Source organism: Hypanus sabinus, chromosome 1, assembly GCF_030144855.1.
Source record: "Hypanus sabinus isolate sHypSab1 chromosome 1, sHypSab1.hap1, whole genome shotgun sequence".
NCBI lineage: Eukaryota > Metazoa > Chordata > Chondrichthyes > Myliobatiformes > Dasyatidae > Hypanus > Hypanus sabinus.
In genome coordinates, this window is record NC_082706.1 from 164,290,374 (window position 1) to 164,316,703 (window position 26,330).

The 26,330-nt window shown below is 37.5% G+C and overlaps 1 protein-coding gene across 2 annotated transcripts in view; it reads left to right on the plus strand.

The window, feature by feature from the left end:
• spidr (scaffold protein involved in DNA repair) overlaps window positions 1-26,330 on the plus strand; it is a 264,566-nt gene that overhangs the window by 8,232 nt on the left and 230,004 nt on the right. For both annotated transcript variants that reach the window (XM_059980514.1, XM_059980523.1), the window contains exons 2-4: window positions 975-1,130; window positions 3,487-3,556; window positions 9,104-9,316. In XM_059980514.1, the coding sequence (XP_059836497.1) occupies window positions 975-1,130; window positions 3,487-3,556; window positions 9,104-9,316 (439 nt within the window). The remainder of the gene's footprint in view (window positions 1-974; window positions 1,131-3,486; window positions 3,557-9,103; window positions 9,317-26,330) is intronic.

Sequence of the window (26,330 nt, forward strand, 5' to 3'; positions counted from 1 at the left end):
ATGAAATAGATGGCTTTGTCGCCAAGTTTGCGGATGATATGAAGATTGTTGGAGGGGCAGGTATTGTTGAGGAAACAGGTAGGATGCAGAAGAACTTGGATTAGGAGAATGGGCAAGAAAATGGCAAATGAAATATAATGTTGGAAAATGCACTTTGGGAGTTGTAATAAATATGTGGACTATTTTCTAAATGGGGAGAAAATCCAAAACTGAGATGCAAAGGGGTTTGGGAGTCCTTGTGCAGAACACCCTTAAGGTTAACTTGTAGGTTGAGTTGGTGGTGAGGAAGGCAAATGCAATGTTAGCATTCATTTCAAGAGGTCTAGAGTACAAGAGCAGGGATGTGATGCTGAGACTTTATAAAGCAGTGGTGAGGCCTCATCTTGAGTATTGTGAGCACTTTTAGATTCTCATCTTAGAAAAGATGTGCTGGCCCTTGGAGAGGGTCCAGAGGAGGTTCACAAGGGTGATTTCAGGAATGAAAGGATTATCATACAAGGAACGTTTGATGGCTCTGGGTCTGTATTTGCTGGAATTTAGAAGGATGAGGGGGATCTCATTGAAACCTTTCGAATATTGAAAGACCTAGACAGAGTAGATATGGAAAGTTTGTTTCCCATGGTGAGAGAGTCAAGGACATGAGGGCACAGCCTCAGGATAGAGGAGTGCCCTCTCAAAACAGAGGTGGAGAAATTTCTTTAGCCAGAGGGTGGTGAATTTGTGGAATTTGTTGCCACATGCAGCTGTGGAGGCCAGGTTATTGCATGTATTTAAGGCAGAGATTGATAGGTTCTTGATTGGACATGGCATCAAAGTTATGGGAGAAGGCCAGGAAATGGCATTGAGGAGAAGAGAAAAAAGGATCAGCCATGATTGAAGGGCAGAGCAGTCTTGGTAGGCCAAATGGGCTAATTTCTGCTCCTGTATTTTATCGTTTTATGGTCTTAATTCTGATTAATTTGTATGTTATTCAGAGGAAAAAACCTACTGCGATGATGGAATTTGTCTCCTTACATAACGTGGAATCCACTTGCAAGAGAACAAATAGCCTTGCTAAGAAATTTATGCCTTCACTTGCAAAATCATGGGACGACTGTGGGGAAGGTTTCCAAGAATTGTTACTGAAGAAGGTAAGATAATTTAACATGTGAAGACCCCAAGACTTATTTTCTGCTATATCAGTGATGTTATATCTTTCTTTTTGCTATATCTGCTGCTATCCTAATCTTGACAGTTTTATGTGAGATTTTCATTCACTTTTACATAATTATTGTGTAGAAGCTAACTTAGCATTACTTGGATCACACTTCTCCCCTAAAAATCATAATATGCTCGTAATACTCAGCAAGTCGGTCAGTGTCTGTGGTAGAAAAGCAGCTAAATTTTCAGATTGATGACCGTTCATTAGCATTGGGGAAAAGTTAGAGATAGATTACATTTTAAGATGCATGGAAAGGTGAAATGGCGAAGAAAAGATAAATCTGGTCATATGGAAAATGGATGTGATTAAACGGCAAAAGAATATTTAGTACAAGACGAAACAGAATGGTTAAAATAATTGCCTGGCTCTAGAGGAGGCATGGGTGGGAGAGAGGAATTATGTGAAGTCAGCTGAAGGAGAGAAACAAATGTGGCTGCTGAAAATATGAACTGTGAATGCTATTTGAAAGTGTTATATTTGTTGCTGAGTCCAAAAATTTGAAATGTGCCAAAATAGAAGATACGATGTCGTTACTCCAATTACTTTATGTTCTTCGGGGTGATGAACTGAGAGCATGGTATGGTACAGGGAATTACAATGTTGTGGCCTTTACAGAGACTTGGCTGTCGCAAGGGTAGGGATGGCTGCTTGATGTTCTGGTGTTAAGATGTAGGATGAAGGGCCTGTACTGAACTGTGTTCTATGTAAAAGAGAAAATGATGGAAACAGTTAAGCAGTCATTGTTTTCAAGAAATTGAATTGATGTTTTTCATTAATGACCTTGTATTAGAATAGATTTTGTTAGAATGCATTCACATGCTGTATAATAAATAACTCTGTTATTGTTTTAAATTTTCTTAAATTTGACTGGCATTTCCAAAGATAACTATCATAAATGTTATCTTCAAAGATTTGTCGGTGTGTGTTAAAGTAACTATGGCCCTGGGAATAGTATGAGCACCATAGACATTTACCCATACTAGATGTTTTGGGTTTCTATTGTTATGAACCCCGTAACTGGGTCACTTACCAGCAAAGACAGAGACGTCCGTTGGAGTCTGATGATATTTTTAACAGTATTTATTAGCAAAAATACACAAAAATAATATCAATGCAAATATACAGATAATATACGTTGTCAATACTAAACCTAAAAGTGCAGGTATAATAATAATCAATAAGAAATAAGCTCTATCGTTGTCTAGGGGATAATGAATTGTCCGATGGAAATATATAGTTCGTTTCAGTTCATGCAGGCTGCAGCCGTTTGTTTGCTGTGGTGTTGCAATTGTTGGAGAGAGAGAGAGATAGAAGAATGGGAACAGTTACCGCTAAGTGTTTTGCTAACCTTCCTTTATGATTTTGATCTGTCAGTGTCTCATTGCTGTGGCTGTTCAAGTATGACCTCTCCTTTAGCTAAACTGTTATTCCGTGATGAGCCCGCCACCCAGGCAAGGAAGGACACACACGAGCTCTCACCGGCTTCGCTATAAAACGTTGTCACGGGATTTCTAGCGTTTCTCCTGGTGTGTCTAAGGGGTGTTCCCCAGACCCCTCTTTTATCCTCACTCACTGGGTCTCAGATGTCAGTCAGGTTGGGATGATGCAATCCCTCAACCAGACCACTCTGGCTGTCTCCTGAGGGGTTACAATGAATAGTACAGTACTCAATACATAATTCCTTCTCCAAGAGACAATAGCAGTAATCAGTGCTTCCGTTCCACTTATGTCAGGAGACATTCCAAACCTTGTGTATTCTGTGGTGTCTATAACAACTGCCTTTGCTGTTTTTCTGTGTCTCTCCCATTACTGACATGCTGTGTATCTCTCTCATTTCTTGGGTCTCAGACCCGAAATAATAGCAATCTTGCGATTCTCAAAAAGGAGGGGGCGACTTTGCACCCTTCGGCCCATCAGAGTTGCTCCACTTTCGAAACACTATTATTTCTCATATCAGAACAGTGGTAACACTGATGTTCAGTTATTCTGATGACAATAATTGGAAATAACCAACAGGATTGGCCAAATTGTTTAGATGCAAATAGAATAAAATCTTTAATCTGTGAGTAAAACTCATCTCTTGAAATCATTTGAATAACACAACACAACAATCATGAGTAAAGATTTAAAAATGTTTTTGTCTAATCTTTTTGATGTTAATGGTATTTTGAAAAAGAATTGTATCTGAAATTTGATACTTAATATTAACTTTGTTTTCTACACACATTTCACTGAATGTTTCTCGGGTGCGGGAATGCTACTCATCTACAAATGTTTTACAACAGGGTAAGAAATCTATGAGGCAAGATTTAAAAGTAGTCCGGAGCTTAACACCTGCTCTTCATTCTACTGAAGGTAATGTTTCTCATTTTAACTGCTTAATATAACCAGATCTCTCCATTTTTTCCTTAAGGTGCTGACTGTCGTTACAGTTTAACTCCCATGTTGTGAGCATCTGATTGATGCTCACCCATTATTGTCATGAATCTACACACTAGGTGTAGTCTTTTCAGTTTGATTGCAAAGTGCACCAAGAATGATTCTGACCCTGTTCCTGCCTGTGAGGATTTTAAAAAACGGTGAGAGAATGCAACTGCATCTATTCAGCAAGAGGCAATAGATTTTCTTTAGTTTTATTTCCTGCCTCTCCAAGTAATGGACTCTTAGCCTGATATGCAGCACCACTACTGCTGGGATAAGGTAATTAAGTTTAGTCCATAAAATCAATTTGGGATCTTTATGGCTTATGAAAAATTGAAGAAGGGCAAATTATTATTTTCCTTCTGTCTTCAGAATGTTTCAAAAAAACAAACTGCATGCTTTAAATTCTTCAAATTTGTGTTTAGGTATTAGTTCAATATTAGTTCAGTTCTGTAACTAGAAAATCTAATATTTGTTGTGCTTTTGACTGGAGCTTGACATTATTTTTATGGTGTTTTAAAGGAGGTGATTTGCAGTTGGTTGAATGCCTAATGAACATGCTTTACCACTGTTTTGAAATTTGGCATAATGACCATGTCCTCAGGTTTCAAAAATCTGGAAGTGGTATTGTCTGAGCGAATACTAGTTATCTCAAAGTTCAAAGTAAATTTATTAACAAAATACATATGTAAAACCATATGCCCGCGTGAAAATAAGATTCTTTTTCTTGTGGGCATATCCAATAAATCCATAATAGAATCAGTGAAAGACCACACCAACTTGGGTGTTCAGTCAGTGTGCAAAAGCCAACAAACTGTTCAAATTAAAGAGAAAGTAATAATAATAAATAAATAATCAATAAATATTGATAATATGAGATGAAGAGTCCTTGAAAATGAGCCTAGGTTGTGGAAGTGAAGTTATATCCTTTGGTTCAAGGGCCTGATGATTGAGAGGTAGTAACTGTTCCTTGTGGCGTGAGTCCTGAGGCTCCTGTACTTTCTTCCTGATGGTGACAGTGAGAAGGAACGTGATCTGGATGGTGGTGTGGGGGGTTGGCGTTTGCTGTTGAAATGTGCTCAGTGGTGTTTTCATACCAACTGTGATGCAGTCATTCATTATAGTCTCCACAACACATCTATAGATGTTTGTCAGAGTTTTAGATGTCATGCCAAATCTTTGCAAACTCCGGAGTAGAGGAGCTGCCGTGGTTTTCTCGTAACTGCACTTATGTGCTCGGCCCAGGACAGATCCTTTGAAATGATGACACTGAGGAATTTAAAGTTGCTGACCTTTCCTCCTCCTGAAGTCAATAATCAGCTCAATGGTCTTGCTGACATTGAGTAAGAGGTCCCGATGAAGGGTCTCAGCCCAAGACATCAACTGTTTACTCTTTTCCATAGATGCTGCCTGACCTGCTGAGTTATTCCAGCATTTTGTGTGTGTTACTTTAGTAAGAGATTGTTGTTGAGGTATCACTCAGCTGATTTTCAATGTCTCTCCTATATATTGGTATGTCATCACCTTTGATTTGGCTAACAACAGTGGTGTCATCAGAAAACTTGAATATGGAATTGGAGTTGTTTTTAACCACACATTTATAAGAGTAAAGCAAGTAGAGCAGGGGTCATCTGTGGTGCATCTGTGTTGATGGATATTGTGGAGGAGATGTTGTTTACAATCGGAACTGTCTGGGGCTTGCAACTGAGGAAATCAAGGATCCAATTGCACAAGGAGATATTGAGGTTAAAGTCTCAAAGCTTATTGCTTCTTAGGCAGGGTTGATTACCAAATTTTCAAAACACTAATTGCTACTGAACAATAGTTGTTGAGGCAGGTTACCACATTCTTCCTAGGGACTGGTATAATTGAACCCTAAGACTGCTGAAGTGAAAGGTTAAAGATCACAGTGAACACTCCAGTCATTTGATCAGCACAGGTCTTTAGTACTGGCCGGTATCCCAACTGGGCCGATGCTTTTTTGTGGGCACGTTCTCTTGAAGACTGCTTGCATGTCAGCCTCAGAGACTGAAGTCACATGTCATCACTGGCTGCATGAGTTTGTGTTGGTTCCTCCATGTTTTGATGGTCAATCAAGTATAGTTGGCATTGATTGAGATCTGAAAGCGAAGTTCTGTTGATACCAGTGTCACTTGATTTAACTTTACAAGAGGTGGTAGTTTTAAAGCCTTACTGCAGCTGTTGAGCATCATTCATTGATTCAAATTTAGTCCGGAATTGCCACCTTGCCCATGAGATGGCTTTCTGGAAATCATTCCCAGTCCTCGTGTAACTTGGTCACTCGACCTGAATGCCTCTAATCTGGCCCTCAGCAAGTTGTGGATCTCATGGGTCATCCAGGGCTTCTGGTTGGGGAAGACTCCAAATTATTTTGTGGGGGGACACTCATCTACAACTGTTTTAATTAAGTTTGTGCCAACCATGATGTATTCATTCTGATCCACAGAGTTGATTTTGAACTCAGCCCAGTCCAAGCAATCCAGAGCCTCTCCTCTGGTTCCCACAACCACGTGTCTGTTGTCCTAATCTCTGGAGATTTGCTCTTCAGTCTCTGCCTGTATGCAGATAGAGAAGGTCAACCAAGTGATCAGATTTACCAAAATGTGGTCTAACAATGAAACAGTAGGCACTTCTTATCTTAGAATAACAATCATTTAATGTGTTGGAACCTCTGGTGCTGCAGGTTATATGCTGATGGTATTTGGGCAGGGTTTTCTTCAAATAATCCTGGTTGAAGTCCATGACTATGATTTGCAATGTGTCAGGATGGACTGTTTCTTGTTTCGAGATGGCATCATGCAGCAGCTCAAGCGCTTGATTATCAGTGGCTGCTGGTAGTATGTAAGCTGCAGTAAGGATTATGGTGAAGAGCTCCCCAGGTAAATAGAACAGACAACATTTGACTGTTACATGTTCAAGGTCGGGGGAACACTAGTTCAACAAACCCACCGCATTAGAGGACCACCAAGACTTTATCATGAAACACGCAGCTGTACCTTTTACCTTTTCCAAATCAGCAGTACGGTCCATTCTGTGAACTTAGAAGCCTTCAGCTCTGATTGCTGTAATGACGTGCTGGGAGAAAGCCACATCTTGTTCAAACACAGAACACAACAATCTTTCATTTCCCTCCGATTCTGCAATCTTGCCTGCAGGTTGATAAAATTAAAAGAGAATGGGGATTATCCGAGCATAATATATTTTTGAAGAAAATGAATATTAATACAGGCTTGCAAAAGTTTGGGCACCCCGGTCAAAATTTCTGTTACTGTGAACAGTTAAGTGAGTAGAAGATGAACTCATCTCCAAAAGTTATAAAGTTAAAGATGAAACATTCCTTTCAATATTTGAAGCAAAATTAGTGTATTATTTTTGTTTTGTACAATTTTAGAGTGGATAAAAAGGAAAGGAGCACTATTCAAAAGTTTGGGCACCCGAAGAGATTTGAGCTCTCAGATAACTTTTACCAAGGTGTCAGACCTTAATTAGCTTGTTAGGGCTATGCCTTGTTCACAATCATCGTTAGGAAAGGCCAACTGATGCAAATTTCAAAACTATAAATACCCTGACTCCTCAAACCTTGATCTAACAATCAGTAGCCATTGGCTCCTCCAAGCAGCTGCCTAGCACTCTGAAAATTAAAATAAATGATGCCCAAAAAGCAGGAGAAGGCTATAAGAAGATAGCAAATTGTTTTCAGGTAGCTGTTTCTTCAGTTTGGAATGTAATTAAGAAATGACAATTAACAGGAATGGTGGAGGTCAAGTTAAGGTCTGGAAGACCAAGAAAACCTTCTGAGAGAACTGCTCATAGGATTGCTAGAAAGGCAAATCAAAATCCCCGTTTGATTGCAAAAGACCTTCAGGAAAATTTAGCAGACTCTGGAGTGGTGGTGCACTGTTCTACTGTGCAGTGACATCTACACAAATTAACCTTCGTGGAAGAGTCATCAGAAGAAAACCTTTCCTGCATCCTCACCACAAAATTCAGCATCAGAAGTTTGCAAAGGAACATCTAAACAAGCCTGATGCATTTTGGAAACAAGTCTCGTGGACTGATGAAGTTAAAATAGAACTTTTTGGCCGCGATGAGCAAAGGTATGTTTGGAAAAAAAAGGATGCAGAATTTCATGAAAAGAACACCTCTCCAACTGTTAAGCATGGGTGGGGGGGGGGGCGGAATCGATCATGCTTTGCGCTTGTGTTGCAGCTAGTGGCACAGGGAACATTTCACTGGTAGAGAGAAGAATGAATTCAATTAAACACCAGCAAATTCTGGAAGCAAACATTACACCGTCTGTAAAAAAGCTGAAGGTGAAAAGAGGATAGTTTCTACAACAGGATAATGATCCTAAACACACTTCAAAATCCACAATGGACTACCTCGAGGTGCAAGCTGTTAGTTTTACCATGGCTTTCACAGTCCTCTGACCTAAACATCATCAAAAATCTGTGGATAGACCTCAAAAGAACAGTGCATGCGAGACGACCCAAGAATCTCACAGAACTAGAAGCCTTTTGCAAGGAAGAATGGATGAAAATCCCCCAAACAAGAATTGAAAGACTCTTAGCTGGCTACAGAAAGCATTTACAAACTGTGATACTTGCCAAAGGGGGTGTTACTAAGTACTGACCATGCGCGGTGCCCAAACATTTGCTTCGGGCCCTTTTCCTTTTTTGTTATTTTGAAACTGTAAAAGATGGAAATAAAAAAATAATCTTGCTTAAAATATTAAAGAAATGTGTCATATTTAACTTTATGCCTTTTGGAAATCAGGTCATCTTTTACTCTCTTAGCTATTCACAGTAACAGAAATTTTGGCCAAGTGTGCCCAAACTTCTGCATGCCACTGTGACTGCAAGTAATTTTATCCTTAAGGCACTGATCAGTTCGAATAAGTGCTGGCCATTAAAATTAGGGAAATGGGCAAAATGTAATGATTATCCTAGTGAGTCAAATTTTCACCTATTATTATCATACGGAGGTTTTATACATGTCATCTTCCCACAGGAATGTTCTTAACAATTTGACAGCAATTAGAATGTAGGAATGAGAGAAGAATTTTAAGGAGATAGCTGCATGTTAGTGAGTCTACTAGAGAGAAATACTGAAATGAACAAGAATATAGAGGACTATTAGGAAATTATGGGTTCCTAATGCAATTTTAAAACTCCTGTTTGTCAGATTGACTAATTTAATTATATTCTAATCTTTGTCTTGAGCCAAGATTTCACAACCCGAGGTAGGGCATCAACATTCATCACTGATTTATGTTGAAAGGTCTTTTATTGTTAATGAAATGCAATATGAAAATGCAGTTTTATTCTTTGTGATGTATTTGCCTTTAGACATTAACTGTATTTTTAAATAAAATGCCAATTAAATCTTACGTTACAGCTTTTGTGCATTGAATATAATCTACTAAATTTTGTTGTTTGGAACTTTTTTTATGCTTTATAGGTGCAACAAATATTAGCAGTCAGAACTTGGAGGAAACTGCAGAAATTCAGTGGAGTTCCAGTGAGAGTGATTTGTCAGATGGAGAAGTAATGCCAAGTAATTCAAAAGTCAGAGAAGAAAGAAGATCTGTTCAAAAAAGCCGAAGTTCAGATAACATCTACCAGAAATACATCCGTATGCTCAGTTCATTATCAAGCAGTCAGTCCAGTGAAGGCAAGTAGTTTTTCATCACACCCAGAAAATAGTGAAATTGCTAACTAGATTGAAGACCCTCATATTTTACTGAGATTTTGATTCGAAGGTGGAAATCTTTGGACAGATATAATAGGAAGGTTTGATTGTGAAGATGAGACACAAAAGAACTTGTGGTTTCTGCATTGGACTAAATTCTTAAATAGTATTGACAATATATAGAAGTCAGTTGTGCATTGACAAGCTATGTTGTACAGAATAAGAACTAAATGAGTGGTCCATGCTGTGTATCACCTGACAATATCATTCTGACTTTGGCATGCATCAGGCATTCTGTTGAAACATTAAAATAATCTTTTCTGTGGGATAATTGTTTGATTGTTTACTTATGTTAACTTAAGGGTTTTTATATCATTTGTTATCCATGGACTTGCATTGAAGTTTTTTGATGTTACATTACACACTGATAATAAGATGAATTAGAATCAGAATCAAGTTTATTTATTATCACCGGCATGGGATGTGAAATTTGTTAACTTAGCAGCAGCAGTTCAATGCAATACGTAATCTAGCAGAGAGAAAAAAAATAAGTAAAACATAATAATAAATAAACAAGTAAATAAATCAATTATATATATATTGAATAGATTTTAAAAATGTGCAAAAACAGTAATACTGTATATTTTTTAAAAAAGTGAGGTAGTGTCCAAAGCTTCAATGTCCATTTAGGAATCGGATGGCAGAGGGGAAGAAGCTGTTCCTGAATCACTGAGTGTGTGCCTTCAGGCTTTTGTACTTCCTACCTGGTGGTAATAGTGAGAAAAGGGCATGCCCTGGGTGCTGGAGGTCCTCAATAATGGATGCTGCCTTTCTGAGACACCTCTCCCTGAAGATGTCCTGGATACTTTGTAGGCTAGTGCCCAAGATGGAGCTGACTAGATTTGTAACCTTCTGCAGCTCCTTTTGGTCCTGTGCAGTAACCCCTCCAAACCAGACAGTAATGCAGCCTGTCAGAATGCTCTCCATAGTACAACTATAGAAGTCTTTGAGTGTATTTGGTGACATGCCAAATCACTTCAAACTCCTAATAAAGTATAGCCGCTGTCTTGGCTTCTTTAAAACTATATCGATATGTTGGGACCAGGTTAGATTGTCAGAGTTCTTGACACCAAGGAACTTGAAGCTGCTCACTCTCTCCACTTTTGATCCCTCTATGAGGATTGGCATGTGTTCCTTTGTCTTACCCTTCCTGAAGTCCACAACTAGCTCTTTTGTCTTACTGATGTTGAGTACCAGATTGTTGCTGTGGCACCATTTCACTAGTTGGCATATTTCACTCCTGTACACACTCTCATCACCATCTGAGATTCTACCAACAATGGTTGTGTCGTCAGCAAATTTATAGATGGTTTTTGAGCTATGCCTAGCCACACAGTCACGTGTATATAGAGAGTAGAGGAGTGGGCTAAGCACACACCCCTAAGGGGCGTCAGTGTTGATTGTTAGCGAGGAGGAAATGTTATCACCAATCCGCACAGACTGTGGTCTACTGTTTAGGAAGTCGAGGAACCAATTGCAGAGGGAGGTACGGAGGTTCAGGTTGTGCAACTTCTCAATCAGGATTGTGGGAATGATGGTACGCAATGCTGAGCTATAGTCGATGAACAGCATCCTGACGTAGGGGTTTGTGTTGTCTAGGTGGTCTAAAACCATGTGGAGAGCCATTGAGATTGCGTCTGCCATTGACCTATTGTGGCAATAGGCAAATTACAATGGGTCCAGGTCCTTGCTGAGGCAGGAGTTCAATCTAGTCATAACCAACCTCTCAAAGCACACTGTCGATGTGAGTGCTACCAGGCAATAGTCATTAAGGCAGCCCACATTATTCTTCTTAGGCACTGGTATGATTGTTGCCTTTTTGAAGCAAGTGGGAACTTCTGCCCGTAGCAGTGAGAGGTTGAAAATGTCCTTGAATACTCCTGCTAGTTGGTTGGCACAAGTTTTCAGACAAAGCCAAGTAGATAGACAAGGCCAGTAAGTAAGGTAACAAACTGAGATATTGTTTTAATCTTTTAAATTGTAAATATGAAGACATAATAGTTGTAAAGTTGAGAGAGATCAGGCTAAAGTTTCATGTCTGACACCTAATAGATAAGATTGATTGATTGATTAAATGAATTGAAATGAAAAAATTATCATCAAGTTTTGTTAGATTTAAAAGGATATACTAATTTCAGCAGTGTAAGTTATGTTTTTGACTTGTGTATAAATCATGGGAGAGACTGTAGGTCAGTTATCTATGAATACAAGGCATTTTAAGAGGAATGTAAGATACAGATGGTTGATGTATGTTAGGTACTTGTACAGTGTATGTTCTATTTAGAGTCACTGGATAAGTGGTGGGAACTAAGTGACATACTCCTATTCCAAGTAGTCTTGTTGACTGGAAAAATATGTTGGGCTGGAATGTACCAAATTCTGACAGAGCAGCAGGGGCACTTCATTCCGCTGACAAATAGGGAACACGGGGTGGAGTTTCAAGATGGCGATGTAAACATCTGCCTTTTAGGCGCTCTTTATTTTTTCAACTATAATCACCCTTTAATCAAATCTTTTCGAATTTAATCATATGAGTTGATACTTTCGATTAACTTTTTTTTTCCTAAAACTATATTTGATCTAATTCTGTCAAACTTAAAATGGCTACAAGTAAGAAATCGTCTAAGGAGCCTTTGTCTATCGACGCAATTTCTAACCTTCAGGACGTTAAACTGGATGCTAAACTTGGAAGTTTGGAAAGTAAGCTGGAAAGTAAAATGGAAAGTAAAGCAACTAGTTTGGAAAGTAAACTGGCAAGTTTGGAAAACAAGCTTACCACGAAAATGTCTGAACTTGAAAGAGTTGTTGGATCGCTTGATAATAAGCTTCAATCGCAGGCATCGGATATTCAGCGGCATGAAGATAAGTTTACGACTCTTGAAAAATTAATTTGTGAAAAAGTACTTACAATTGAAGCGCTGGACAAGAAGATACAATCGACTGTTAAAACAGTAGATCAGTATAAGTTTAAAATTACTGATCTCGAAAACCGATCTCGCAGACAGAACTTGCGAATCATTGGGTTTCCCGAAAAAGTTGAGTCCGGTGATTTAACTGAATTTTTCTCTAAATTACTGTGGGAAATTTTCGGTGGTGAAGGTTTGCAAGCTAAACCTGTTATCGACCGCGCTCACAGAGTTGCGAGGTTTTCGGCTACGAGTGATAAACCACGAGCGGTGATTGTTCGCCTTCATTATCCTCGTGAGAAAGAGCTTTTAATTCGATTAGCTCGTAAAAAAGGTATGATTTCTCACAACAACAACACATTTCGAATTGTTGAGGATTATTCGTTCGAAGTAATGAGAGCGAGAATCGCTTTTAAACCAGTGATGGCAGAGATTCACTCGATTGGACTTAAAAAAGCTTTAATGTATCCAGCGAAGCTTAGAATTACGCTGAACGACAACAGACAGCAATTTTTTAACACTCCGGAAGAAGCGAAGAAATTTGTTGAAGAATATCGATCCTCTAGTGCAACCTGAACTATGTGTTACATTGAAGATTTTTCGGAGAGAGGATGCCATTTCATTTTAAGTTTTAACCTATGAAGCTGGGTTATAACTTCTTATCCTGATCTACGGGTCTGCTTTTTTTTACTATCAATATTGTTTATAGATGCTCTTTTTAATTTTTATAATATCTTTTTTTATTCTTTTCTCTGTTTTGGATATAAACGTTTATATTTTGTAATAATGATTTACTTTTTTTTCAAGATGTCGTTTCTTTGTCCCGTAAGACTTTGTTTTCCGTAAACACTTATTTGTTTGCCTGTACTTAGAAATGGGACGAATGTTTTGGATTTTTTGGTCTTTTTTTATATATTGTAGTGTCTTTGATAACTTTTTTTTTATTAAATTTCTTTTAATAGGTTGCTGAACTTACATTTGTATTTTGTAATATGGCTTTTCAAAATGTCGTTTCTTCTTCCCATAAGCCTTTGCTTATGAAACGTCATCTTTCTTGTATTTGAATATGGGATTTTTTTTTTAAAGGTATATTACACTTTTAAATTTTAATGTTTATACTTTTTTATTAATGATTGTTTGTTTTATTATATTAGTTTTTTCATTCTGACTGATATATATATTTTTTTGCAACCCTATATTTAAATCTGGGTGTTACATAGTTTTTTTTTAATCTTTTTATGGAGCTGCCATCTTGAAATGGGGGTAATGTTAGTATTAGATTATGCGCCTGCCGCTTGGCTTTCTTTCAAAGGGAGGGGGGAGGGATCTTTTTTCACGCTTTTGACTTTTTTTTTGCTTTTAGTTTATGGGCCGACTTTAAATTATTAATATTATTGAGGTGTCATGTTCTCCGGTTGCTCCTGAATCAATTTTCCTTCTTCCTGAATTATGGGTTATGTGTCTTTGTAACCTTTTATGATATACACAACAGATATTGGCATGATGGATAAATCTATTAACTTTATTTCTTGGAATACTAATGGTTTAAATCATCCGATTAAACGTAAAAAAATATTTAAAGTATTCCATAGATTGAACGCTAATATTATTTTTGCACAGGAGACCCATATTAGGAGGGAGGATAATCAGCGTTTTTTTAGGTTCTGGAAGAGCCAACAATTTCACTCGAATTGTACCGCTAAAATTAGGGGTGTGTCTATTTTTATAGACCCCTCAATTTCGTTTACACATCATGAAATTATTTCTGATCCACAGGGCAGATTTTTGTTGATAACTGGTTCACTTTTTAGTCGAAAAGTGGTTCTAGTTAATATTTATGCTCCAAACTTTGACTGCCCTGAATTTTTTAAACGTTTATTTACTTCCCTTCCTAATCTAAATAAATATATGTTGATAATGGGTAGAGATTTTAATTGTTGTTTGAATCCTTCTTTCTTTCTAAATCTTTTTATTAATATTAGTAATATGGACAGAATACAGATGATATATTGATAAAGAAATTACCAACATACACATTCCATTACATATGAAAAAAAAACATACATAATAGTTACAATATAAATGAGTTTACCAAGACATAAGCCATAAGATATATATATGGACATAGTAAATCTAAATATTTCATAATGTATAATATAAAAAAAACAGAAAAAAGAAAAAAACAAAAAAAAATTATATAATGCAAAACTAACTAATCTAATCTAATAACTATAACTAATAAGTAATATAAAAGAAAAAAAAACAAACAAAAGAGAAGGGAAAAAAAAGTGGGCTGTTTATAATATCTCACAAAAATAAGTATTCATCAATGCCGTCACTTCCGGTCCTCTCAAAATACATAAGCTAAAAGCTGGGAAATCAAATGTACTTGGCACAGGGTCATATTACATCATATGAAAATGTTGAATAAATGGTCTCCATAACTTTTCAAATTTAATAGAAGTCTCAAAAGTACCACTTCTAATTTTTTCTAAATTTAAACATAACATAGTTTGAGAGAACCAATTAAATACAGTGGGAGGATCAATTTCTTTCCAATTCAACAATATAGATCTTCTAGCCATCAGAGTTAGAAATGCAATCATTCGACGGGCTGAAGAAGATAAATGCTGTGAATCTAACATTGGTAAACCAAAAATTGCGGTAATAGGATGAGGTTGTAAATCAATATTCAAAACCGCAGAAATAATATCAAAAATATCTTTCCAATATTTCTCCAAAAATGAACACGACCAAAACATGTGAGTTAAAGACGCAATTTCAGATTGACATCTATCACAAATAGGACTTATATGAGAGTAAAAATGAGCTAATTTATCCTTGGACATATGGGCCCTATGTACAACCTTAAATTGTATGAGTGAATGTTTGGCACATAACGATGATGTATTAACTAATTGAAGAATTCTATCCCAATTCTCACTAGAAATACTAAAACTAAGCTCTCTTTCCTAATCCTGTTTAGTCTTATAAAGAGGCTCTAAACGTATCTTCATAATTATATTATAAAGTTTTGAAATAAGCCCTTTTTGAAAAGGGTCTAATTCAAATAAACTCTCCAAAGTATCTGAAGGCACAAAATTTGGAAACGTAGAGAGTACAGAACTTAAAAAATGTCTAATCTGTAAATATCTAAAAAAATGAAATCTCGGCAAGTTATATTTGTTGGATAATTGTTCAAAAGACATGAAACAATTATCTAAAAATAAATCAGAAAATCTTAGTAATCCCTTAGTTTTCCAAGCTGAATAAGCTCGATCTATAATGGAAGGGTGAAAAAAACAATTAGATACAATAGGACTATTTAAAACGAATTGAGTCAACCCAAAAAATCTCCGAAATTGAAACCATATACGCAATGTATGTTTAACTATTGGGTTGTCAATTCGTTTCGGCAATTTAGAAAGAGCAAAAGGGAGAGAAGTCCCTAAAATAAGCATAAGCTGATACCGATTTAGTTTCTAAGCTCACCCAACAAGGGCCAAAAGATCCACCCCCATCTTTCAACCAGCATAACAAATATCTAATATTAACTGCCCAATAGTAAAATCTGAAATTAGGTAATGCTAACCCGCCTTCCTTTTTTGTCTTCTGTAAATATGTTTTACCTAACCTGGGATTTTTATACTGCCATATATATGAAGAAATTTTAGAGTCAACATTAGTAAAAAAAGATTTCGGGATAAAAATTGGTATCGCTTGAAAAATATATAAAAACTTAGGTAAAATAACCATCTTAATAGCATTAATCCTACCTATTAGGGATAGAGACAAAGGTGACCACTTAGTAAACAAACCTTTAATCTGATCAATTAAGGGTAAAAAATTAAATCCAAATAAATCTTTATGGTTCTTTGTGATTTTGATCCCTAAATAAGTAAAAGAGTCATTAACTAATTTAAAAGGTAAATTTCCATAAATTGAGACCCGTTTATTTAATGGAAACAATTCACTTTTATTAAGATTTAACTTATACCCAGAAAACTCACTAAATTGAGCCAATAATGATAAAACTGCTGGAATGGATTTCTCCAGGTTAGAAATGAATAGTAATAAATCATCTGCATACAAAGATAACTTATGAATATCTGTCCCACGATTAATACCCAAAATATCCTGTGATTGTCTGATGGCAATTGCCAAAGGTTCTAAGGCAATGTTAAATAGTAATGGACTAAGAGGACATCCCTGTCTAGTGCCCCGAAATAGGCGAAAAAAGGGAGATCTTTGATTATTGGTAACCACTGAGGCTACTGGAGTATGATAAATCAATTTAATCCATGATATAAATATCGGACTAAAATTAAACTTCTCCAACACATTAAATAAGTAAGGCCATTCAACTCTGTCAAATGCTTTCTCCGCATCTAATGAAATCACGCATTCTGAAGTATCATGTGAGGGAGTATAAACAATATTCAACAATCTCCTAATGTTAAAAAAAGAATAACGATTTTTAATAAAGCCATTTTGATCATCTGAAATAATTTTGGGTAACACCTTCTCCAATCTAGATGCCAGTAACTTAGAAAAAATCTTGGAGTCTACATTCAATAAAGATATAGGTCTATAAGAAGCACAATTAGTAGGGTCTTTATCTTTCTTCAATATTAGAGAAATGGAAGCTCTATAAAAAGATTGTGGCAAATTCCCTAATCTAATGGCCTGAATCCTTCGATGGATAGATCTAAACCTATCCGTACTCTTCCGAATAGATCAGCCTTACTTATTAATTCTTTTATGGTTGATTCGGGAATCACTGAAATATGGCGGTTTTTGAACCCTAAAGATAAAGAATTTTCATTTTTTTCACATGTATATCATAGTTATTCTAGTATTGACTATTTTCTTATTGATCATCGGTTATTAACGGATGTTATTGATTGTAAATATGATTCTATTACTATTTCGGATCATGCACCTTTGAAGTTATCTATTAAGACTTTGGACTTTTCCAGTAATATTAGATCTTGGAGACTTAACGTTACTTTGCTTCAAGACCCAGAATTTATCACCTACATAAAACAGCAAATTGACTTGTTTTTCTCAACAAACTATACTGAAGAAATTGACAGAGGAATACTTTGGGATTCTTTTAAGGCTTTTATCCGTGGACAAATTATCTCATATTCCGTTGGTAAAAGAAAACAAAGATATTTAGATATTGCTTTATTAGTGGATAAAATTAAGGAAATTGATAAGATTTATTCCGTGACTCCTACCAAAGAACTTTATAAGAAGAGAGTTGAGCTTCAAATGGAACATAGTTTACTATTATCTTCTTCAATTGAAAATCAATTAATTAGGACCAGGGCTCAATTCTATATTCACAGTGATCGAACTGGTAACCTGTTAGCTAATCAATTAAAAGCTATTTCGACTAAGCGACAAATTATTAAAATTCATAAACAAGACGGTAATTTAACTACTGATCATAAAGAAATCAATAATACTTTTCAAGATTTTTATAAATCTTTATATCAATCAGAATTTGATGGTGACCTATCCATGATGGATAATTTTTTTAACAATTTGAATATTCCTAAACTGATAGATAAAGATCGTAGCTTGTTCGATGCTCCTATCTCTATGGCCGAAATAGGAGAGGCTATCTCATTAATGAATTCAGGGAAAGCTCCTGGCCCTGATGGTTATATTGTAGAATTTTTTAAAACTTTTTCTTCTTTGCTTTCCCCTTGGTTATGTGAAATCTTTAATGATGCGTTTGCTAAGAAGAGATTACCTCAATCTTTTTATGAAGCTACTATCTCTCTAATTCTTAAAAAAGATAAAGATCCTACTTTATGCGCATCTTATCACCCTATATCATTATTAAATGTAGATTCTAAGATTCTTACAAAAATTTTAGCCATTAGGTTAGAAAAGGTATTATCACAGATTATTTCAGTAGATTAAACTGGTTTCATTAGGAATTGGTATTCCTTTTTTAATGTTAGAAAATTGATTAATATAATTTATACTTCATCACCCAAAATCCCAGAATGTGTTATCTCATTAGATGCTGAAAAAGCTTTTGATAGAGTTGAATGGACATACTTATTTAACACATTGAGAAATTTTAATTTTAGTCCCAACTTCATATCATGGATTAAATTAATATATTATAAACCTGTTGCTTCTGTTCTTACAAATAATTATAGATCCTCTTTTTTTCAATTATCTCGTGGTACGAGACAAGGTTGTCCCTTAAGTCCTTTATTATTTAATATCGCATTAGAACCTTTAGCCATTGCTATTCGTGAATCTCCTAATATTTTTGGTATTACCCGTAATGAGAAGTTATACAAATTATCACTTTATGCTGATGACTTGCTGTTATATATTTCTGATCCTGACAGGTCTATTCCCGCTATTTTATTCTTGCTGGCTCAATTTGGTAGCTTTTCTGGTTATAAACTAAACTTGGATAAGAGTGAATTATTTCCCTTAAACGCACAAACTTTATTGAATGACAGGATACCATTTAAAGTTGTTACTGATAACTTTACCTATTTAGGTATAAAAATTACCAAGAAATATAAAGATTTATTTAGACTGAATTTTTTACCTATGCTCCATCAAATTCAACAACTTACTACAAGATGGTCTCCCTTATTCTTATCATTAATTGGTCGGATTAATGCTATTAAAATGATGATTTTACTGAAATTCTTATATTTATTTCAAGCCTTACCAATTTTTATTCCCAAATCTTTTTTCGACAACATTGATTCAAAAATTTCCTCATTTGTGTGGCAAAATAAAAACCCCAGGTTAAGTAAAAAACAATTACAAAAATCTAAAAAAGATGGTGGTTTAGCTTTACCTAACTTTAGATTTTATTATTGGGCAAATAATATTCGTAACTTAATGTATTGGAAATTAGATTTGGATTCACCACTGCGCCCGCAGTGGGAAAATTTGGAATGTAATGAGGTAAAGGGATATTCTCTATTCTCTGTTCTTGGTTCTTTTCTTCCTGCTGATTTAGTTAAATTCAATAAACAGATATCTAATCCTGTTATCAAACATACATTACGAATTTGGTTTCAATTTCGTAAGTTTTTTACTCTGAAAAACTTTGCTCTGGATAGCCCTATCGTACTTAATTTTTTTTTCAAACCTTCCTGGACAGATCAAGCTTTTAGCATATGGAAAAGGAAAGGTATAAAATGTTTTCGTGATCTGTTTTTTGAAGCGACTTTGATGTCCTTTGACCAACTTTCCAACAAATTTAAACTACCTAAATCTAATTTTTTCAGATATCTACAAATCAGAAATTTCTTACATAAAGTTCTACCATCTTTTCCCAATTCAACTTCAGTAGATTTCTCAGATTTGATTTTTACCTTAAACCCTTGTCAGAAGGGATTAGTAGCTTTTATTTATAATATGATTATGAAGATACAACCAGAAATATCAGATAGAATTAAACAAGAATGGGAAAAAGAACTTCGATATAATATTTCAACTGATAAATGGGAAAAAATTTTACAAATGGTTAATTCTTCTTCTATATGTGCTAAACATGCTTTAATACAATTTAAAATTGTACATAGAGCTTATATGTCTGAAGATAAGCTTGCTCGATTTTACTCTCATATTAACCCTCAATGTGACAGGTGTCATCCAGAAGTGGCTTCATTGACCCACATGTTTTGGTCATGTCCCACTTTACATAACTATTGGAAGGACATATTTGTTACCATTTCTTCTATTTGGAATATTGATTTACAACCTCATTTCATTACTGCAATTTTTGGTATACCAAATGAGGATAGTATTCAGTTTTCTCCTTCAATCAGACGAATGATTGCTTTTGCAACATTAATGGCCAGAAGGTCTATATTACAAAACTGGAAAGAAGTAAATCCTCCTACCACGTCTCAGTGGCTCTCCCAAACTATTTCATATCTAAGTTTAGAAAAAATCAGAAGCACTATTTTTGACTCATCAGTCAAATTTGAAGAAACTTGGGGACCGTTTATTCGACATTTTCATATGAATTAATTTGACCTTTTCCAGACCTTCTTTCTGCTTATTCTTGTTCAGGTATGGAGTTTCGGAGTTTTTTTTGACACTATCACATACTTATAAACTGTTACTATTGCCCATGTTAGTTTAGTTTAGTTTTTTTTTATTAATATACATTTTCTTTTACTTATTTTTAATTCTTTTTTCTTTTTGACGATTATTTTTGGTTTTTTTTCATATGTAGTTATACAGACTTGATTGATTAATGTACTTTTTTCTGTTGATGTTTTAATAGGATATTATTATCTTATTATCATTGTAATTTCAAGCCTATTGTATTCATAGCCTATTCATTATTATGTTATGTTTTTCTTTATATATATATATGAAACTTAATAAAAAGATTGAAAAAGAAAGACAAATAGGGAACACTGAGGCAATGGAGTTGGGGGGGTGGGTGGGTAGCTGGAAATACGCTGGAGTTTTCTGAGAGAGGATGTGAAGTTCTTTTTTGGCTTTTGGCTTGTGAAATGAAGGTGGTGTTCAACAGTGGGGAGTGACACAGATCAAGGGGTGAGGGGCAGCTTTCAGAAAGTGAGCAGCAGGTAGGTATGGAGTGTGGGCTTGCGGTGAGACAAATGAAGAGAGGAAAATGTGTGAATAAAAAGGCAAGGGAAGTAGGAAGTGACGCTTTCCCTCTCATGGTGAGAGAAGAGAGAGCATGTCAGTGGTGGTGGGGGGAATAGACCAGTGCAAGGTGGACAGATCAGGGAAAGTTGAGGGAAGGAGCACAGTTACAGAGACTGGATTACAAAGTTACAGAGGTTGTGAGAAAGGCTCATTTGAGGACAGGATTATTTACGGTTCTGTTGTATGTATTAGTTCTGTGCAGCAAGGTCAGATTTTGGACCATGCTGTGTTAAGGCCATTTGTTTGCCTGCATAAAGGGTACCCCATGTTATTAAAAATTAATATATCGATCATGATTTTGTATACCTCTATTCTATTGCCTCTCAATCTCTATGCAGGTTTCCCCCGCTATCCGAAAGTAGAGCGTTCCTATGAAACCTTTCGTAAGCTGAAATGGCATGAAACGAAGGAGCAATTACCATTAATTTATATGGGAAAAATTTTCGAGCGTTCCCAGACCCAAAAACTAACCTACCAAATCAAAGCAAATAGCACATAAAGCCTAAAACAACATTAACGTAGTAAAAGCAGGAATGTTATGATAACTACACAGCCTATATAAAGTAGAAATAATGTATCTACAACAACACACAAAATGCTGGTGGAACACAGCAGGCCAGGCAGCATCTATAGGGAGAAACGCTGTCGATGTTTCGGGCTGAGACCCTTTGTCAAGACTAACCGAAAGGAAAGGTTGTAAGAGATTTGAAAGTAGTGGGGGGAGGGGGAAAGGCGAAATGATAGGAGAAGACTGGAAGGGGTGGGATGAAGCTAAGAGCTGAAAAGGTGATTGGCAAAAGTGATACAGAGCTGGAGAAGGGAAAGGATCATGGGACAGGAGGACAATGGAGAAAGAAAGGGGGGCGAGCACCAGAGGGAGATGGAGAACAGGCAAACAACTAAATATGTCAGGAATGGGGTAAGAAGGGGAGGAGGGGCATTAACAGAAGTTAGGGAAGTCAATGTTCATGCCATCAGGTTGGAGGCTACCCAGCCGGTATATAAGGTGTTATTCCTCCAACCTGAGTTTGGATTCATTTTGATAATAATGGAGGCCATGGATAGACATATCAGAATGGGAATGGGACGTGGAATTAAAATGTGTGGCCACTGGGAGATCCTGCTTTTTCTGGCGGACCGAGTGTAGGTGTTCAGCAAAACGGTCTCCCAGTCTGCGTCGGGTCTCACCAATATATAAAAGGCCACACCGGGAGCACCGGACGCAGTATACCACACCAGCCGACTCACAGGTGAAGTGTCGCCTCACCTGGAAGGACTGTCCGGGGCCCTGAATGGTGGTGAGGGAGAAAGTGTAAGGGCAGGTGTAGCACTTGTTCAGTTTACAAGGATAAGTGCCAGGAGGGAGATCGGTGGGAAGGGATGGGGGGGACGAGTGAACAAGGGAGTCGTGTAGGGAGTGATCCCTGCGAAAAGCAGGAGTGGGGGGGAAGGGAAAAATGTGTCTGGTAGTGGAATCCCGTTGGAGGTGGCGGAAGTTACGGAGAATTATACCTTGGACCTGGAGGCTGGTGGGGTGGTTGGTAAGGACAAGGGGAACCCTATCCTGAGTGGGGTGGTGGGTGGATGGGGCAGATGTGTAGGAAATGGGAGAGTTGCGTTTGAGAGCAGAGTTGATGGTGGACGAAAGGAAGCCCCTTTTTTTTAAAAAAGGAAGACATCTCCTTTGTCCTGGAATGAAAAGCCTCATACTGAGAGCAGATGCGGCGGAGACGGAGGAATTGTGAGAAGGCGATAGCCTTTTTGCAAGAGACAGGGTGGGAAGAGGAATAGTCCAGGTAGCTGTGAGAGTCTGTAGGCTTATAGTAGATATCAGTAGATAGGCCGTCACCAGAGATGGAGACAGAAAGATCAAGAAAGGGGAGGGAGGTGTCGGAAATGGACCAGGTAAATTTGAGGGCAGGGTGAAAGTTGGAGGCAAAGTTAATGAAGTTGACGAGCTCAGCATGCGTGCAAGAGGCAGCACCAATTCAGTCGTCGATGTAGCGAAGGAAAAGAGGGGAATGGATACCGGTATAGACTTGGATCATGGACTGTTCCACAAAGCCAACAAAAAGGCAAGCATAACTGGGACCCATACGGGTGCCCATGGCTACACCCTTGGTTTAGAAGAAGTGGGAGGAGCCAAAAGAGAAATTATTGAGAGTAAGAACTAATTCCGCTAGACGGAGGAGGGTGGTGGTAGTTTCACTTACCAGAATCAGGAAGATTTAGCCAAAACCGATTTGTAGAAAATCGGCACGTACACGCATGTGCACACATCTGCCCATGCAAGGCTTCACAGTCATGGTAGTCTTTCTCTGGGTAAACACAAGTTGAAAGCGGCCGCTTTTTTTCGTAAAAGTGAAAATCCTCTTCAAATTTCTTTCGGTTAGTGAAAACAGGTACTAATGTAAGTCTTTCGTAGAAGTGAAGTGGCTTAAAGCAAACTTCCATAAAGCGGGGGACACCTGTGTTCTAAAGGATACAGTCCTAGAACATAGAAATCTACAGCACATTACAGGCCCTTTGGCCCACAATGTTGTGCCAACCATGTAACCTACTCTAGAAACTGCCTAGAATTTCCCTACCACATAGCCCTCTATTTTTCTAAGCTCCATGTACCTATCTAAGAGTCACTGAAAAAACCCCATTGTATCCGCCTCCACCACCTTTGCTGGCAGTGTATTCCATGCACTCATGACTCTCTGTGTGAAAAACCTAACTTCTGACATTCCCTTTGTACCTACTTCCAAGCACCTTAAAACTATGTCCCCTCAATTTAGTCATTTCAACCCTGGGAAAGCGCCTCTGGCTATCCACATGATCTCAGTCCTCCTACAGGTAGTCCCCGAGTTACGACCGTCCGACTTACGGACAACTCATACTTACGAACCGAGGAAGGAGAACGCTGTCGGCTATTTAAAGTCAGATCCCGACGCCATCTGCCATTTTAAGTCAGATCCTGACACCGTCTGCTATTTTAAGTCATTGCCGTTGACACTGTGTTGAATGCTTAACTTTGTATTTGGCTTAAATTTTTCTTAGTAAGATTCACCCTGACCACTGCCCCCCCCCCCCCCCGTTCCGGTCGGCTGGTGGTGCAGTGAGATCAGTGCCGGGCTGGAGAACGGAGGTTTCCAAGTTCGATCCAGTGACAGACCGCTCCCGTGCCGGGTTGATGTTGATCCAGTGACTCCCGTACCATCTGTGCCAGGTTGATGTTGAGCTCACAACTCGACCTCGTAATAAAAGCCCTGCCAACTCCAGTTTAAATTCCCACGTGGAATATTGTGGATGATCAAATACCCAAACCCAGCACTTGTCCCATTCAACCTGTCTCAGTGTGGTGGTCGTTATGACCCAGTGGAGGTCGGGACCCGACGCCCGCAGTGTTTCTGTTCCATTGACGGGAAGCCATCACGATTGAAAATAAAGTGGAAATAATAAAGCGTTTGGAAAGAGGTGAAACGCCTTTGGTCATTAGAAAAGCGTTAGGCTACAGTCAGTCAACAATCGGAACAATTTTAAAGGATAACGGATAAAGTGAGAATAATAGAGCATGTGAAAAGCCCTGCCCCGAATAAAGCTACAATTATTACTAAGCAACACAGTGGTTTAATTATTGGAATATATACATTTCTTGTGTTTTATATGCATAGAAAGGTAAAATATATACTATATACTAAGACAAACATTTGACTAACTGACGCTAAATAATATCAGATGTACTTGTCTCGACTTATGTACAAATCTGACTTAAATACAGACTCAGGAACAGAACTTGAACAAATCTCCCAGCTCCTTTGTATTTCTTGCTATTAGTTTTTGGGGTTACAGAATATAACAGTTATAAATTATGACCGGTATATCTAGGGTGACTGCAAGCAGGCTTTTTCGCTGAGATTAAGTAAGACTAGAACTACAGATCATCTGTTAAGGTTAAAAGGTTAAAATTTGTAAAAAGAATCTGAAGGGGAACTTCTTCACTCAGAGAGGAGGGTGGAACGAGCTGCCAGATCCCTCAAGCATGTGACTTTTACCATTGAGAGGAATGTGTGTCAGCACCTGGGAACACAATCACCTGAGGGTATTTCCAGTCTTGAAGTGTCTTTAAAATCTACTGTTGTTCCTTTTACGGTAAGCAGAAAACTGTGGGGCAGCGCAGTTGTATAGCAACTGACCCGGGTTCAATTCCTTCTCTCTGTAAGGAGCTTGTATGTTCTCGTGGGTGTTCCAGTTTCCTCTCATATTCCAGACTAATGGGTTGGTAGGTTAATTGTTCACATGGGTATAATTTGGCAGTGTGGGCTAACTGGCTGTTACCATGCTGTATCTCCAAACAAAAAGTGGTAGTTATGGTTTCAATTTCAATGTTCATGCGAAGTTTGGGTAAGTACATAGATGGGAAGGGTATGAAGGGCTACGGTCCAGGTATGGGTCAATGGGACTAAGCAGTATAACTACCTGGCGTGGACTAGATGGGCTGAAGTGCCTGTTTCTGTGCTGTAGTGCTTTATGAATCTATGATTCTAAAACATTTTCCTTTATAATTACAAACAGAGCACAGATCTGTATTTCAATGATGTATTTCTTTACACTTGCCCAAATGGTTTTCTTAAGATACAGAGATCCCTTTGCTTAAAGTGTCATCACTGCCATGATTTGGAATGGGGCTGACAAGGTCGTGACAAGGTAGCTTGTCGTGACATAAGTGAATCTCAAGGTAGTATATGGTGATATATACACTCAGTGGCCACTTTATTAGGTACACCTTGCATGTGCTCATTAATGAAAATATCTAATCAGTTAGTTATGTGGCAACAACTCGATGCATAAAAACATGCAGATATGGTCAAGAGGTTGAGTTATTGTTCAGACCAAGCATCAAAATGGAGAAGAAATGTGATCTAAGTGACTTTGTGAAATGATTGTTGGTGCCAGATGGGGTGGTTTGAGTATCTCAGAAACTGCTGATGTCCTGGGATTTTCACGCACAACAGTCCCTTGAGATGTCAGCCAGTGCTGTGTTTTGGAAAAAAAAGCATCCAGTGAGCATCAGTTCTGTGGGTGAAAATGGCTTGTTACTGAGAGAGGTCAGAGGAGAACGGCCAGACTGTTTCAAGCTGACAGGAAGGTGATAGTAACCCAACTAACCATGCATTACAACTGTGATGTTCAGAAGTGTTACTCTGAACGCATGTTTCAGCAGAAGACCATGACCATACACTTCATTATGTACAGGAGGTGCCGAAAAAAGTGGCCTCTGAGTGAGTGTACCTACTTTGATAATAAATTTACTTTGAACTTTTGAACTGTTTCCTATGAATTTTATAAAGAGGGAAGAA